General features: G+C 49.6%; 1 protein-coding gene across 1 annotated transcript in view; it reads right to left on the bottom strand.

Moving 5' to 3' along the window:
- Positions 1 to 18,502, bottom strand: part of BEND5 (BEN domain containing 5) — a 112,107-nt gene that overhangs the window by 16,241 nt on the left and 77,364 nt on the right. Inside the window, exon 6 of the mRNA XM_078671387.1 lies at positions 10,471 to 10,631. Within this exon, the coding sequence (XP_078527513.1) occupies positions 10,471 to 10,631 (161 nt within the window). The remainder of the gene's footprint in view (positions 1 to 10,470; positions 10,632 to 18,502) is intronic.

Genomic DNA, 18,502 nt, shown 5'->3' with positions numbered 1-18,502 from the left:
AACTGATCCCTGAACTGCCAGTAATTTACGATGTAGCCTTGCAGTAGGATGGGACCTAAACACCTCTTCTACCTGTTTTATTTCCTCCTCGAACGTCTCTATTTCTATTGCTCAATCATTTGAGGTGTACCATTGTGGCTGTGCACTTCACTCTTTTTACCGCCTTGAAGGCATCCAATACTCTGTGTGTACTAATTTTTTGTTTGTTAATTTCTTCTTTAAAGACTGCATCCCTCAGTAGGGAAGGCTGATTGCCATCCCAACCCATGTGTTAATTTGAAGTACCCTACTCACTGGGGCATGATTTGAGACCAAAATGCAGCAATGGCTGTTGCCTTAGGGATTAAGTCACTGCTCATCAATACACAATCTATTTGTGAATGTAATTGGTGGACCTGGGAAAAATATGAAAATTATCTGACTGTTTCGTGAGTCTCCCTCTATAACTCTCAAGAGCCCATCTCCTTTAGGCATTCTTAAGGGCCTTAAAAAAATAACCACTTGTCCCATTCTCTTTGCTTCCCTATCTGTCTGCGGACCACACACCAAGGGCCTTAGAAAATATAACCACTTGCCCCAATCTTTAAGTATGGAAGAGATGTGTCCGGCTGATCAAATGTATCTGAAGTGGATGCGGTTGTTGAGGTAGCTGGAGCCACGATTGTGCAGGGATTTGTATGTGTGTGCGTGTATGTGAACAGGGGCTAGAGAAGGACTTTCAGATGTAGATGCAACCAGCAGGCGAGTGTGAGGCTGGCTGCTGGGTATTGAATGGTCTGAAGTCTTCTGGTCAGTTGGGTGTTTATTCCAACACAGAACGTTATGCATGTAGTCTGGCTTGCTGGTTATGACGGCCTGTATGTCAGTCCTGTGTGTGTTGAGCGGAAGCCATTTTAAGATTTTCCTAAGCCATTTTAGAGTGTGAAAACCGGTGGTGGAGACAGGGTACAATTGGTTGGTAATAGCGTACTGGTCTTCGATCATTATGCCAAGGTTTTTTGCTTAGCTTCCCGGGCGGGGGGCTTGAGTTTTGCCACCCACCAAGTGGAGTTGCATAGTGATGTGTCTCTGCTCAAGATTACAACTTCCTTTTTGTCTGCATTGAGTTGATTTTCTATAAAAGGCAATCCTGCATTTGGTAAGGATAAAAGATACACATTTTGTCTCATTCCCAGAGAGCGGGAGAATTTTAGTCCAATTGCGTTCTCCTAGAAACAGACACTCACATAAGGGCAACTGTACCCTCAAAGAGGGTAAAATAGGCCAAACCTCTATTATCTTCCCGGGTACCCAAAGAGTTTGGAGTAGATTCCTCCCTCACTTATCATGACATGCTTCATCATCACCACCTATGCACACCCTGGTAGGATAATACAACCAGGGCAGACTCGACCAGCGAAAAGTCTCTGGGAGTTCTTAGATAAAATTACACTGGATAATGCAGGGATCGAAAGAAAATGGTGGGTAGTGAGTTTAAAAATACCTCACATTACATCCCAAAACAAATCCTTTATCAGTAGAATAATGGGGGTATGGTTATAAATACAAAATGGTTTTAAAGAATGGCATAGTGTTTCAGCCTTCGCAGTGAGTGCAAATGGATCTGGGTCCTTCTTCAGGGCTAAACTTGTATCCCTGCGTGAAAGACTACGCATTCATTGTATGTATGTGTAAGAGGCCTACAGCTCTCCCCGTGGTTTTTAATATGTCAGTGGGTCATACCCCAATTTGGGGCCATTAGGGCATCATGGGTATCTGTTGCCATTCTGTAGTCAAATGCAAAAACAACAGTTGATGGACAGAATGCAGAACAATGTCCTACATTCACCCCAGTACAGAGATCTGGGCCTAAATCCATCGTTTTTTTGCTCACCATGCCATTCCAGTTTGAAGCCAGCCATATGCAAATCAGTCTTGACCCTGTGCCCCACGGGAACAGTCCAGCCCGAACTGCCAAGCCAGGTCCTCCCTGGACTGGAAACAAGCATCCTAGGACCGGTTTCGGGCTTTCATCCCTCATCAGCCAGGATTAGCTTGATTCCAGTGGCATGGAGAGCACGGGACTCACGTCTGAGCATACCCGTCCCACTCGGGGTTGCAAAGACAACTGGGGGTGAATGTTTTGCCAATGTGCAAAATTCCGTCCATCATCTTGTGTGTTTTGCCATTCTGTAGTCACACTTGTGTCAAGGTACTAGCACTGTCCGTATGGCTTAGGTTTTTTCGCAGCTCCGATCACCGCCGCCAAACTGGCATGAATAAGAAGGTAAGAGTGACAGAAGCACTTGAGAGACTGTGAAATTAAAGAAAAAGAGCAAGAGGGGCTGTTGGACAGGCCGCATGTTCGAGCTGTCCCCCCTCCCCGCAATGGGACCAGGACCTGGCTCTCCCTGCATCCCCAGCCAGAGTCCACAAACGACCACCCGAAGTACCCTGCAATCCCTCCACTACAAGACACCAGCTCCGGACCCAGCTGGCCCGGGTCACCATCTACCCCACGACATCGACCCGGCCGCCATCTTGGGGCACTGCAGCACGAGGCCGCGTGGCCTCAACTCGACCCTAACCCCGGGCCCGGCCGGCCCCGACATCGAGGCCCCACCATCCTCCCAGGAGGCAGAGTGACCACTTGGCGAGTCAATGGGAGAAGGAATCGTCAACGGCTCTCCCCCGCCAGGTGTCGATCCCCCCAGGCCGCCTGGGCGCTGGCTCCACCCCCCTGCTGGGTGTCTGGACTCCCTCATCCCGGACCTCCCGGCCCCCAGGCGCGAGGGTCCGGACATCAAAGGGGACCAGACCTATAACTGGGGCAGGACCAGACCAGGAAGGCAGTTGTATCCTGGAGTCGAGAGACCCGAGAAGAACTCATCCGTGACTTGGCCTGCTGGCGCTGCCGCGGCCCTCTGCCTCGTGAAACCATCGTCTTGGCCTGCTGGCGCTGCCGCGGCCCTCTGCCTCGTGAAACCATCGTCTTGGCCTGCTGGCGCTGCCGCGGCCCTCTGCCTCGTGAAACCATCGTCTTGGCCTGCTGGCGCTGCCGCGGCCCTCTGCCTCGTGAAACCATCGTCTTGGCCTGCTGGCGCTGCCGCGGCCCTCTGCCTCGTGAAACCATCGTCTTGGCCTGCTGGCGCTGCCGCGGCCCTCTGCCTCGTGAAACCATCGTCTTGGCCTGCTGGCGCTGCCGCGGCCCTCTGCTTTATGAGACTATCACCTTGGCCTGCTGGCGCTGCCGCGGCCCGATCCACAGACACTCCAGCTCGAGGATTGTGAGCTCGCCTTTTTACCACTACCTGTACCGATCCGGTACCAAGACTGTCCCGCTACCCCCTTTCCCTACAGAGACTAGAAGTGAGAGGACCCCCGGGTCCAAGATATCCTGTATCGCTGATATCCTTGCCTTAAGAACCTTATATAAAGCCTTGAACTCGACTTGGTGTGGTGCCTGTTTGTGGAGAGGGAGGTAACTTGTCTGTACGATCGCCGGAGACGGTCCCCCTCGGGGATCTCTCCCTCGGTATCCGGCCGACCCTCAGGGTCCCCGTCTAACATTGGTGGCCAGCGACGGGATCCGAACCTACGCATAATCGTACAGAAAGTCACTCGCCCCACCACACACAACAACCATGTCAATAGAGAGCGGAACAACGGAGAAATTTCAGATGGAAAAATTGGAAGACTACAACCACCGGGAACTGAAGCAATATTGCATAGAACTTGGACTTCCAACCACAGGTCTTAGCACAAAGGAAGACTTCAAACGAGCCCTAGAAGCTTGGGCGGAAACGGGTACGGCCGTACCCCGAACACAAACAACCGAGACGAGCCCCGCACCAACTAAAGAAAGAGCGGATCTCTCCCTGGAAGAGATCCGAGAAAGAGAAAAAACCAGACTCCACGAATTAGAACTTGCCCGACTTCGCTTGGATGGGGAACTCAAGCTGGCAGAACAAAAAATAACCCTGGAACACTTACGGCTCAGGGAAGAGCGGGAAGACAAGCAAAGACAGAGGGAGCTAGAGGAAAAGAGACTAGAGTACGAACATGAGCGCAATCTCAAAGCACTGGAGATCCAGAAACAGAATAAAGACCTCGGGCTCCCCGAACGACCGACCCCGTCTGCCTCGACCGAACCCAAGGTTCACATCCCCAAAGATGTCATCCGGGAATACCACAAGAACGATGATATCCAGCAGTGGTTTAAAGCCTATGAGGTGGCAATGACCTCCCACCGGATTCCCCGAAGCGATTGGGGAGCCGGATTATGGGGGAGGTTTGTCAACGAAGGGCGGGACGCCCTGCTGCAACTCCCGGACCAACTGATGACCTCCTACGACCACATGAAGGCCGCCCTCCTCACTCGATACGGGCTCACACCTGAGATGTACCGCCAACGGTTCCGCGACTGCAAACGGATTCCGGGTACAACTTGGGTGGAGTACGTGAACTTTTTTAGCCGAGCCTTCGAGGGGTGGATCAAGGGCAACAAAGTAACCACCTACGAACAACTCTTTGACCTTATCGTATGGGAACACCTGTCGAACAACTGCTTCGTGGAGCTCCGGCAACACCTCCTGGACAGCAAGCTCACCGACCCTCGACAACTCGCCGCCGAAGCCGACCGGTGGGAAAGCACCAGAGTTGGCCGGAGCGCACCCAGCGAAGTATCCAGATCGTATCGCCCCCGAGGGGGAGGAGGAAGTCAGGGTCGGGGGAGAGACCCCGGCCCCTCGTCACCCCCCAGAAACCCCTCGACCCCGGTTGGCCGGGAAAGCCCTGCCGTCCGGGCCGGTTTCCGGGCCAACATTACGTGCCACAGGTGCCAGCGACCCGGCCACTACGCCAGTGACCCCAACTGCCCAAAGAATCCGAACACTACTCCCCGCCAAGTTGCAGCGGCGGCCCTAGGGGAAGAAATAATCCCGGAAGACCAAGAGGAGTACGAGACCGATCCCTCTGAATGGGCACCCGCCGCCATGGCACTGGTCTGCTTAGGGGAGAGAGACATGATTCCGCGGGCCCCCCTTCCCGCCAACACCCAGAAGTACGGTCAATGGGTCAACATCAATGGCCGCCGGGCGGAAGCCCTCCGCGACACCGGGGCCAGTGTAACGGCAGTCCGACGCCACCTCGTCACTCCAGACCAAATCTTGCCGAACATTCTTTGCCCTGTTCGATCAGCCGACAACTCCGAAAGCCTATGCCACATGGCCTACGTCCCCTTCGAGTGGGGAGGAGTAACAGGGATGTTAAAAGTAACTGTCCGCGATGATGCCCCCGTGGACTGCCTCCTCGGAAACGACCTTGAAAGCTCTCCCTGGGCAGCTGTCGAACGGAGGGAGCACCTGGGGATGCTTGGCCTCCCCGAATGGGTCTGCGTCACGACCCGGTCCATGACCGCCCGCGCGGTCCCCAGCCCAGAAGAGCCCGAGTGGCCAGAACCTCCTCCCGCGCTCATCCCAGAGGAGGCCGCCCCAGAAGCCATTCCCTTGACCCAAACCGAAGAAGGACCCGACCAGCTTCGGGACGTCCCTGACCTGGCACAATGGCGGCAGGAGGGAGGCCCCACGCAGGAACAATTCCGGGCCGAGCAAAAAACCTGTCCTTCTCTCGAAGGACTCCGGCAGCAAGCCCTGGCCCAGAGCACCGGGGATACCTCGGGGGCCCACTGGATCTACTGGGACCAAGACCTGCTCTACAGCGAGCAGAAAATTGCAGAACTAGGGGCCAGTCGGGTGCTGGTGGTGCCCCTTCGCTTCCGAGACTTTCTCCTGAACTTAGCCCACGATGTCCCCCTTGCCGGACACCTGGGGCAGGATAAAACCTACGACCGCCTGGTGACCCATTTTTTCTGGCCCCACATGCGGAAGGATGTCACCAACCACTGCAAGGCCTGCCCCACCTGCCAGGCCAGCGGAAAAAGTGGCCGAAAAATCAAAGCACCATTACAACCCTTTCCTGTCGTCACCACCCCGTTTGAACGAGTGGGAATAGACATTGTGGGGCCCCTCGACCCTCGAACAGCCCAAGGACACCGGTTCATCCTGGTCCTTGTAGACCACGCCACCCGCTATCCCGAGGCCATCCCTCTTCGGACTGTGACGGCCCCCGTGGTGGGCCGGGCCCTGATGGGGATCTTCTCCCGGGTGGGGTTCCCCTGGGAGGTCGTCAGTGACAGGGGCACGAACTTTATCTCCAGATATATGAAGTCCCTCTGGCAGCAATGCGGGGTCACCTACAAATTCACGACCCCCTATCACCCGCAAGGAAACGGACTGGTCGAGAGATTCAACCGCACCCTCAAGGGGATGATTATGGGTCTAGAAGAACCCCTTCGACGCCAGTGGGACGTACTGCTGCCATGCCTCCTGTTTGCCTATCGGGAGGTCCCGCAGAAGTCCCTCGGCTTCAGCCCCTTTGAACTACTGTACGGACACCCCGTCCGGGGCCCCCTCAGCCTAGTCAAGGAAGGTTGGGAGCAGCCTCCCCAGAAAACTCCCCCGGACATCTACCGGTATCTCCTGGCTCTCCGCAACCAGACCCGGCGGTTCCGAGACACCGCCAAAGCCAACCTCGAGGCCAGTCAGGAGGACATGAAGAGGTGGTACGATCAGCACACGTCCTCCATTGAGTTCGAACCGGGACAACAGGTCTGGGTGATGTCCCCGGTTGAGCCCTGTGCCCTCCAAGACAGATGGTCCGGGCCCTTCAAGGTAATCGAACGCAAGGGGCCCGTCACCTATTTAATCGACATGGAGACTGCCCGGAACCCCCTACGGGTCCTCCATGCCAACAGGCTCAAACCCCATTTTGTGCGATCCGAACTCAGCCTCCTGATGGCTACCGATACTGGGACAGAAGAAGACTCCGAACCCCTTCCGGACTTACTGAGGGCCCTCGAGCAGGATGGCTCAGTGGAAGGGGTCCAGCTCTCCGAGGCCCTGTCCCCGGAGCAACGCCAAGACTGCCAAACGCTCCTGAGGCAGTTCGCCTCCCTGTTCTCCCTCACCCCCGGAGTCACCCCTGGTGCCTCCACGATGTGGACACCGGGGACAGCCCTCCTATTCGACACCGAGCATACCGCGTACCAGACCGGGTACGAGCCTGCATCCAGACCGAGGTGTCCAAGATGCTGACCCTAGGAGTGATCGAACCCTCAGACAGTCCCTGGGCGAGCCCAGTCGTCCTGGTTCCCAAGGCAGCGGCCCCGGGCGTTGCCCCTGAGCTCCGGTTCTGCGTGGACTATCGAGGGCTGAATGCAGTTACCCGGACCGACGCTCATCCCATCCCCCGGGCAGACGAGCTAATTGACCGGATGGGGGCCGCCCGCTACCTGAGCATCTTCGACCTAACAGCGGGCTACTGGCAGATCGGCCTCACCCCTAGGGCCCAAGAACGATCCGCCTTCTCTACCCCAGACGGGCACTACCACTTTAAAGTCATGCCCTTCGGCATGAAAAACGCCCCGGCAACGTTCCAACGGCTGGTAAACCAGGTACTGGCGGGCCTGGAAGACTTCAGCGCCGCCTACCTGGACGACATTGCGGTGTACAGCCACCAGTGGACCGACCACCTCCGCCACCTGCGGGAGGTTCTACACGCCCTCCAGCCAGCCGGGCTCACCATCAAGGCCAGCAAGTGCCAGGTTGGCCAAGGGTCCGTGACCTACCTGGGACACCAAGTGGGAAGCGGGCTGGTGGCCCCTCTCCAACTCAAGATTGCTGCCATCCAGGCCTGGCAACCCCCTACGAGCCAAACGGAGGTCCGGGCCTTCCTGGGGCTCACCGGATACTACCGGCGGTTCGTGAAGGACTATGGCAGCATCGTGGGGCCCCTCACAGAGCTCACCTCCAAAAAGAGCCCCAAAACCGTCAACTGGACCCCGGACTGCCAATCAGCCTTCGAGAAGCTAAAGACCGCCATGTGCACGGCCCCCGTGCTCCAGGCTCCCAACTACAGCCGGGAATTCATTGTGCAGACGGACGCCTCCGATCATGGTGTGGGGGCCGTCCTCTCCCAACTCAACGCCGAAGGGGTCGACCATCCGGTGGTCTTCATCAGCAGACGCCTCTTGCCCCGAGAACAGCGCTGGAGCACCATTGAGAGGGAGGCCTTCGCCGTAGTCTGGGCACTCAAGAAGCTCCGGCCATACCTCTTCGGCACCCACTTCCGGGTGCAAACAGACCACCGACCCCTGCAATGGCTGATGCAAATGCGGGGGGAGAACCCGAAGCTGTTGCGCTGGTCCATCTCCCTGCAGGGGATGGACTTCACGGTGGAACATCGTCCAGGCCAGGACCACGCCAACGCCGACGGCCTGTCACGCTTTTTCCGCCTCAGCGAGGAGAGTCCCCAGGAAGATGGCTGACTCTCCCCGCCTTCAGCTGGGGGGGACGCATGTTGGACAGGCCGCATGTTCGAGCTGTCCCCCCTCCCCGCAATGGGACCAGGACCTGGCTCTCCCTGCATCCCCAGCCAGAGTCCACAAACGACCACCCGAAGTACCCTGCAATCCCTCCACTACAAGACACCAGCTCCGGACCCAGCTGGCCCGGGTCACCATCTACCCCACGACATCGACCCGGCCGCCATCTTGGGGCACTGCAGCACGAGGCCGCGTGGCCTCAACTCGACCCTAACCCCGGGCCCGGCCGGCCCCGACATCGAGGCCCCACCATCCTCCCAGGAGGCAGAGTGACCACTTGGCGAGTCAATGGGAGAAGGAATCGTCAACGGCTCTCCCCCGCCAGGTGTCGATCCCCCCAGGCCGCCTGGGCGCTGGCTCCACCCCCCTGCTGGGTGTCTGGACTCCCTCATCCCGGACCTCCCGGCCCCCAGGCGCGAGGGTCCGGACATCAAAGGGGACCAGACCTATAACTGGGGCAGGACCAGACCAGGAAGGCAGTTGTATCCTGGAGTCGAGAGACCCGAGAAGAACTCATCCGTGACTTGGCCTGCTGGCGCTGCCGCGGCCCTCTGCCTCGTGAAACCATCGTCTTGGCCTGCTGGCGCTGCCGCGGCCCTCTGCCTCGTGAAACCATCGTCTTGGCCTGCTGGCGCTGCCGCGGCCCTCTGCCTCGTGAAACCATCGTCTTGGCCTGCTGGCGCTGCCGCGGCCCTCTGCCTCGTGAAACCATCGTCTTGGCCTGCTGGCGCTGCCGCGGCCCTCTGCCTCGTGAAACCATCGTCTTGGCCTGCTGGCGCTGCCGCGGCCCTCTGCCTCGTGAAACCATCGTCTTGGCCTGCTGGCGCTGCCGCGGCCCTCTGCCTCGTGAAACCATCGTCTTGGCCTGCTGGCGCTGCCGCGGCCCTCTGCTTTATGAGACTATCACCTTGGCCTGCTGGCGCTGCCGCGGCCCGATCCACAGACACTCCAGCTCGAGGATTGTGAGCTCGCCTTTTTACCACTACCTGTACCGATCCGGTACCAAGACTGTCCCGCTACCCCCTTTCCCTACAGAGACTAGAAGTGAGAGGACCCCCGGGTCCAAGATATCCTGTATCGCTGATATCCTTGCCTTAAGAACCTTATATAAAGCCTTGAACTCGACTTGGTGTGGTGCCTGTTTGTGGGGAGGGAGGTAACTTGTCTGTACGATCGCCGGAGACGGTCCCCCTCGGGGATCTCTCCCTCGGTATCCGGCCGACCCTCAGGGTCCCCGTCTAACAGGGGCACAGAGCAAAAGGCCACAGAGGCAATAAAAAAGCAGCAAAGAATGAATACCAAGGTCCAGAAGAAGAGGCAAAGAAAGTGTGAGAAAGTCAAGGAAAAGCTGCAGAGAATGAGTGCGTAAATCAACAAGATGCTAGAATGAGTGAGAAGGCAAAGAAATGGCAAAGCAAAAGATAAAGAGGAAAAATGCTGAGAGCAAAATGTAGAGAGTGGCAAAGTCGGGAGCACAAGGAGCAAAAAGGAGATCCAGAGGCAGGAGAGCAGAGAGAGTGGAGGAGCGAGAGAGGGGATGAGAGTGAGAGAGGAAGTGTGTGTGTGTTTTTTTTTGCTTTTATTTGGGCCCATAACGCCTGGGCATATTCATTGGACCAAAGAGCAGGTAAGTGCACAGGCGCAAGAATGGGCTAAGCAGAGCCAACTGAAACATATTTTATTGCAACATTACTGGCAATAGCATGGAACATGTAGAAATCTATTTAAGCTCTTCACTAATCCTTATATGAATTCCTGATATGTGTAAATTAAGCCATTTTCCACCATAAATGTATGTAAACCAGAAAATGCCTTCCTTAATACGGACCCAAGTGTCTAAAGCTAACAAGCTAACACTGGATAAGCTCATTTACTGGTTAAAGGAGAAGAAAAACCATTAAGAATAGCATCATCCCATAGTCTGACACACTATTTGTTCTAACCACGTGTTAAGAAATGACTTGAAGTATCAAAACTTATACGTTCACGCTAACAATGAAACTACAGGCAGCGGTCTATGGTGGATTAGGGTTAAATTTCAATAGTACCTTCCCATTCCGCAGAATGTACTTGTCAGTAACAGGAAACGTTGCAAAGGGGACAGGAGGACAGTAGGTCGACGTATTTGCCTCCTCACTGAACGTCGTCGATAATTCAAGCCTCGAACTGTGGCATTCTGATCTTACCCTTTCCAGCTCAAGTGCAGGATCTAGGTAGTTACAAAATGTATATGTTACAACAAAGAATACAAAAAGAATAGACGCTCACTTTAGATGTGCTGGAAAATATACAAAGGTTTGAACACTTGATGGAGTAAAAACTCAATACATTTTCCGCTTAACAAAACTAACTAGTTTTAGATGGTGTCCTAGTCTGTTTTGCTTCTTAGTCCACTGATCGATAGTTTGCAACTTTAACTGTGGTCTAACTGTCTATAGTGAACTCATGTTTAATGTCAAGGACTGCCAAGAGACATACTAACTTAGAAAATAATAAATTAGTTTATTCTTGCCTTCTCGTGAACCAGCTATGTGTTTTACCATGGGACTATTGAAGACTTCTGTCATACCAACAAAAAAACAAAGTGCAGCTAAAAATCTACTACTGGCTGAACCACCAATGCCCACAAACGTGCGCGGATGAAGAATCAAGTCTGAAAAAAGACAAAATGCTCGTATCTATTGTAAATATGCCTTACCGTGATCAGGATGACTATCACCAAAGGTTAAATCAACACTAGCAATGCAATCACATCAGTAGGTAAGTTTTTTTACAAAGGTTCCTTAACTAAAACATACATCAGTCTTGTTGATAGACTGTTGTGTTTTTTAGTGAAGGGAAAGGAATTTTTGGAAAGAAAAACTACCTACTGACAACACTACACTGGTTTAGACAATCGCCACAAAATTATTTTATTCAAATTCTTCAGATAAGCAAGGACCCTATCATACTAGTTTATACAAAGAGTCTCTTGTTATGCTGCCAGAGTATAAACACATGTGAGGTGCCAGTCACCGACACATGCTCTGGAAATCTTCAACACGAGCGAAAATCATGACCTCCAAGCAACAGAGGTGCGCTGAAATCCGACCGAGATCAACGCAAGAGAACCTGTCAACGCAGGTAATGCCCTTAAAAATCATTTCATGCACACTGCACATGGCGATTACTTGCTGGAGCAATACCCACCGACATAACAAGAGGAAAAGTATCCCGGGGAATGTCTCTGCTTTTAAGTTACTGAGGAGTACCTCCCTTAAATGGAGGGGGGGGGGGGATATCTAGGAAAAAGCATTGTGGTGTGAGTAGAACCTATATCGAGTGGAGGAAGACCACCTGTCGGTTTGCTTTTACTATCTCAAGGTAGTTACATTAAACACAGATTTCCTTTACATCTTGTTTTTAATTCAGGTACTGGCGTTGGCTTTTCTTTAATTTTAGCACTTGCTTAAAGTATTCTGTTTCTTTTTAGTTCGCCTTTGCCTGAGTACGCAAAGTTGTGCGCTGCTCTTTGGATGGTTTGGTCACCCGCTCCACTTCTTTCTGTAACAGGGTCTCCATAGCTATGCCATTCTATTCTACAGACCCTTATTATTTAGAAAAGAAATCCCCCTTTTTCCAGACTGAATGGAGTGTGATCCATATTGGTTTGCCCAGTTTTTATGTGGATAGATGCCCCGTAAAATATGCTGTTTTCATCTGGCGTGTGTGCATTTTTGTGATGTATCCTTGTCTAGCTTGTTATCCTGGGATATGAGGAGCCAGGTAAGCTCATCTGATGTGTCCTTTAGAAGGAGAGCTAGTTAGTAGCCTCACTGCACCATGGCAGGCATTCCATACACCTTCTGTGACCTATGTTTCGCTTCCCTTTTTTCGTTATTTTTCCCCACATCAAATGAGGCGATTAGTAATAAACTACAGCATTAAAAGGGTAATTTAAGTATGGTCGATGTATTTATCATCTAATTAAAAAAAATAACCTGGTTTGTACTATATTTAGTTTTTTATGAAGAGTGTGGTTGGTGAACATTTTTGGCCGTCAATGTATAGTGTCTGGGGCAGTTTTTGTGAGCGACTTTCACAGAGACTATTTTTGTTTAGTGATATAAGGATATATCTCTATGCCTAAGAGAACCAACCACATCTTAGACCCCAGCGAAGACTATGGCAAAGTAACGCTTGATTGTGGCACGATCAACAGTGGGCAAACTCAACCAATGCATGATTGGGCAACATGGCATCTTATGTAACTGCATAAAGCTGCTTGAGAAGAAAACAAATATTACTGAAATATAATAAGGTTACGTCGTTGGGGTGTCCTTATTTTACTTTGTGATCCGCTGCCTGCTAAACCTCATTTAATATAAAAGGGAATCAGTGTTCTCAGCATTCGGATATTGATCCAATGACGTGGCCTGTTTCTAGACCTCCGCGTGAAAGCACAGTGCAAGCGAGACATTCTGTGCAACCTGCTATATGGCCTATGGCTATGAGGCAGGAAGAGCCTCGGGCAAACACAAGAGAACTCATTTGGGAAGCGTGACGATAGCATTAACTTTTGGGATCAAACAGTACACGCTTACTAACGTCTCTGGCGGAAAGGTCGGTATGATCACCACTTATGAGCTCACAGCATTTCCTCTTGTGGCCAACCATTGGCTTAAAAGAACTTAAAAGGAAACTATAAAAAAGGGTAATGAGCTGAAAGATTTGAGCCCTGAAGTGAACTATCCCACTTCTGGGGTAACCTTAACAGAAGGATGATAGAGTAATGGGCTCTCTCTGACCAGCAGGGTCTTCTGGGAGCTACTAAGAACAAGTTGCACATATAATGCCTTATCCGTTTGAAAGAAAAAAAATAATTTGCACTTTAAAAGAATACTTAAATCTGTCAGACTAAATAATCTATAAAGCTATAAAGAATGTACAATTTTTACAAGCAATCTTTCCTAATGTCACTTGCAAAATTACTAAAAGCAACCCAATGTTTGCATACACCGATCCAAGCATACTACAAGCATGGTCAGACTTGGTAAGCTGAAGATTGCTCTTCAAGATGCAATCAATTTGGGAAGTTAAACGTTCGAAAGTGATGACGGCGAAAATTATAACAAGGGGAAATTGTAATGAGAAAAGAGTCCGTGGAAAGACAAACTAATAGAACTTACAGGTTCAGAGAAAGATCCAGGAACTGCAGGACAAATGCACTGACAAGAGCTCAAGATTAGGTGCACGTGGCATTACACATCTCCATGACTGGAGTGAAAAACACTCAAATATGCTAACTGCACTACAACCATGCCAACACTTCACAATGTATTTAAAACTCTCGAACGCAAAAGCACTGAAAAAATCATGAACACAAGGGCACAACAATATAAGTGGTGAAAACATCGAATCTGCTTAATACAAAAATGGCACAGTTGCAAAAACAATAGTATTTAACTTTTAAGAAATCATTAGTAGTTACTGCAAAACGTGCTAGCCTCCAACACTCTAATAAAGAGAATATCTGCTGAAGTTGTAGGAGAACTGCTCATTTCCCTGCTTTTACTGGCAATTTAATCCTGTCCAACTGCCCTTTCCTAAGCTCTCTGGATGACACTGCACCCTTCCTGTTGTCCGTAGACTCATGTTTTCTCCTATAGGCCTGTACCTTCCCTCTTAGGTCACTTAAAGTTGCCTCGTTAGAGACCCCACTCTTAATCCTTAACAACCACGGGGTCAGTTGATAACCAGGATTGCATCCTCTTAATACCTCAAAAGTGGTGCAACTCATAACCGGGTTGGGAGTGGTTTGTAGATTGCAACACTTTCCCCCAACAAAAACCTCCTTTGACCGCTAGCTGACCTAATTCCTTGAGAACACTCAACTTGTCCATTAACACTGGGATAAGACACCAAGAACTTTTTGTGTACAATACCCCACCTCAACTGTTCTCCCATCTTCCTGCTTACTGACCATTTTCATCTGTCAGAAAGTATTCGGCCAAACCTTCCCAAGAGAAAATGCCTTCCAAACATTTGTGACAGAATCAATTGATATATTTTGCACTACGTTCAATTTGCACCATTTTGAAAAGTAATATACTATTAACAAAGCAACCATCACCTTCCTGGTCAAAATCCGAAAAGGACCAACGATATTTCTAATATCCACAAAGCTCGCTTGGTTAATTCAACAGTTTGAGAACACACCCTGCATGCTTGGCTGACTTATCGCTTGATTTACACAAATGACAGTCCTTGAGAATACCATATCATCAATTCCCAGCCACTAGTTGAACTGCCAGACTGTCCTCTTTATTATCTGTATACCAAGGAGCCCAGAATTCCTGTTCACAGGTGTCTACGGAAACCAACAGCCCCACTTTATCATTCCTCATAAGAATTTCCCCTTCGACAGCTAACTTACCTTGGATTTTAGCAAAAGACTTTTGTTCACCCTGGAGGTAATGTTCCTCAAACCAATCTTTTTTTTATTTTTAGATTTTATACCAATTACACATAGAAAAAAGCAACTTTTCTTTTACCCACTCTTGCTTTGTTATTCCCAGACTCAACACCTCCCTCCCCAATCCTCAAACGTATATACTAGTTCACATTCAAACTCATTCACGGATGGTTGTTCAGGGAGAGGTAAACAGGAAATGAAATCTGTGTTGAGAACTTAACTTCTCTGGAATGTATTCAAGAGACGAAACAGTAAAACTGTAGGTCAGAAAGTCTGGCTGTGAAAGTTCTACCACCCCCTGATGAGAACACATTCAACAAAGGATTGTGGTCTGTATGTAATAGGAACCCTTTTCTCCACAAAAAAAAATCACAAACATTCCACAGCCCAAGAATAAGACAAAAGTTCATTTTCATTTACAGAATAAGGTCTGTGTATCCCACGTTGCGTTCTGGAACCATACGCCCTGATGCTTTCTCACCTTCCAACCTGATATGATAACAGTAAACCAACACCGACATCACTGACATCCAGATAAATAATGAACTTCTTTCCCACCACAAATTACTTCCGACAAGGAGCAAGAGCCATCTCAAGCTTAAGGGTTTCAAAAGATTCATCCTACTCCTTGACCCAAACGAATTCTGCAATTTTTTCAACATTCTCAAACGTTGGCAGCATAGTGCGTCAACAATTTAAAACAAAAAATCAGTGAGACCCAAATAAGACAGAACTGTTTCTTGGTGACCAGATCGGGATCCCCCAAAATAGTCTTGATGAGATTCCTCTTGGGTTTGATGCTGTGATTCAAAATGCAGGACAGCGCACTGGCTGAATTCCCCCTTGCGCAGAAGAAAGTGACCAGCATCATATGCTGCTGTTCTTATGCACCTAAATTGATATTCCTTCTTCAAAGATTCCCGCCAGTATTAATGTCACAGAAGTGGCAACCATATTCATCACGCTGGTCACAGCCAAGTTGCCTTTGACATCAACTGCCAATTCCTCCACGCTACTGACATAGCTAGAAATAACAAATAACTCACGGCAAGGATCCACCAGGCAGATGAGGCTCACTCCTCCTTGCTGTTCAGTCTGGAGTGTTGCCTGAACATGGATTTGGTCACTTCTGTGCCGTTAAAGGACACTTGTCATCAGTGTTGCAAAGCCCATTATACAGAGGAGGGAGGAAAGAAGAGGTACCGGAACAGGAACTGGCTTTTATTGAGCACAAATCCAGATAACAGCGCAAAAACACTGCAACTGGCTCATCCTCCATGAACATTAACTGCCACTCCCAACCGCACTCTCAACCACCACCTTACAGTTCAGAAAACCACACTATCATGTCTCCTGCTGCATGACACATATAGTACAACAACTTAATTCTGGTAAAGTTTGTAAAACGGGTCAAGGATGCTTGTCTACTGGTAACGAAATCGACAACTTAGCCACTAGATCACACTGCCTTGACATAACACGCACAATATGATGGGCAACAATGCATTCTAAGGGGATTTGAAAGAAACTAATTTATAATTAGAGGATTTTTGTTGCTTATCTCAAATAAACAAAACCTTCCTTTGCAGACTTTATCTAGGATTTAGCTTCACAGGCTGGTGCATCTTTGCATCTGCTCTTGGATACTACTAATAAACGATTATCGTTGGATAGCCAATCTCACACTGCAGAAAAGTTTTGATATGCAGAAGTGAAATGCCTGTCCTGTGGCACCGCAGAGTAAGGCAGGGTCAATTCGATTAGGAATATTCACTCTCTAAGACTTTGCGGTCTGTAAATCACTGAAGCGAAATCCCCATTGTTGATGGAAGTATGGGCTCTGACATTCATCAGCAGTCTCCCTCTCCAAAAGGTCACCCCATAACTATTTCTGTGTTTTTCATTACAAAGGACGATAAGATAGTTAGACCAATACAAATTCGACGAGTGGGTCACAGAACTGGTTTCACTGTTATCTGGGGCACCACTGCATCAACCTTAGTTGAAGCCTTGGCTGAGGCACTAGGAAAATACACGATGTCGTCAGCCCTACACGTATCAGAGGTGTATCTGATAGAAAATGGGTATTATGATCTGAATGTGAAACTCGCTTTCCTTGGATGGAGAGGAGGAAGCTTTCTCCATCATGATGGCTATGAGCTGCATACGTCAGGAAGGGATGAACAAAGATTCTCAACGTTTAAAGAGAAGGCAAAGCTGTGCAAAAGACTGCAAGTTTACTGACTGTCTGGTGGTTTCTAAGATGATGTTGCTTTGGTCAGTCAATCTTCATGAATGGTTAAATATGAATTTATTGACAAGGTTATTCGTTCAGACCACAGAAATAATGTGATGATATACCCCAGGAGATTAGTTGAGGTCAAAGAGTAGGTTGAAACTTGATGTGGCACTCATGGATGGGGTGCAGAAGTGACATCTTGAATGTTTCTTTTAATCATAAGCTATAGCACTCTTAGAATCAGTGTGAAACACATGATTTTTTGCTTCAAATACATTTTTTGATAATTCTAAGATCTGAAATAGGATGCAGGCAACCTCTTCCTGACTACGGCATCATCACAAAAATTGGCAACTCCTGCCTCTAGTGGTGAGTAGATCCTTTTTTAGTGGCCCCTTTCTTCACCACACTCGTTAAGGTGTTTGTGTTACAGCGGTGAGGAATGGCAGGAATGGTCCTGTCCTTATAGTGACGCTGCATTGAGTCTAAGGCCATCTTCAGAGTAGCAGTAGCCCCGCTTTATTTGAACTTCTGCCATCTTCAGCCATGAACTATCCGCTTTTTTACGGAAAAGAATCTTACAATCTAAAGTCTTAGCCTATCCTGCACATACTGGGAAAGCCTGTAGCTAACATCATCTCATAATATCTGAGTCAAGAGGTAATTTTCAGCAATGCTAAAATAGTCTATTTTTATATAGATAAAGCCTTCCAGCCTACACAAATATTTCCAGACTCCAGATTGAGAAGAGCGCTGAAATTATACGAGAAGCAGATTCCAATTCTTGGAAGAGGAAAAACTGGAACATTCACGAAACAAACTTCCAAGAACCACGGGTCAACAATGAACAGATGGGGTGGAAAGTTCTGGAAAAGGAAAAGGAACAAGATGGAAATGGGAGCATGAACAGGATCCTCCGAGCGGGGACCAAGCACAGAACTTACATTCTTTTTTATAGAAGTATCCTGGAAATTGTCTTGTAATAAATAGAGGAAGCAGAATCCCACCATTTTGCTTTGGGATTCGGCTCGGGAAAAGTCTATCTCGGAAATAACCAACAACTAATAATCCAGGACTGGTTTCGTCAAAGAAATTTCAGGGCAAATCTCATAAAATGCTCTCAGTGGATTGCCATTTGATTGGAATTATAGCCCGTATACAGTATGCAAACAGTGCAGAGATAGACGCGCTGAAGGAGATGCTGCACACAAGGGGTAGCAAGTAAGTGGAAACCTAGGGAAAAATAAATGTTTCAATCAAGCACTCCTTGAACACACAGCTCAAGTAAGTGACTATTCACGGAATGGAAACATTACAAGAAAGAACCGGAAATCGCAGCTGTGCACAAGCAGCTCCTAGTAACTGAGCTCCCTACCTTTTGAGCCCA

The sequence above is a fragment of the Lissotriton helveticus genome, chromosome 1_2 (genome assembly GCF_964261635.1).
Source record: "Lissotriton helveticus chromosome 1_2, aLisHel1.1, whole genome shotgun sequence".
Classification (NCBI taxonomy): domain Eukaryota; kingdom Metazoa; phylum Chordata; class Amphibia; order Caudata; family Salamandridae; genus Lissotriton; species Lissotriton helveticus.
The sequence above is the reverse complement of the archived record's forward strand: the minus strand, read 5'-3'. Positions and strand labels throughout refer to the sequence as shown.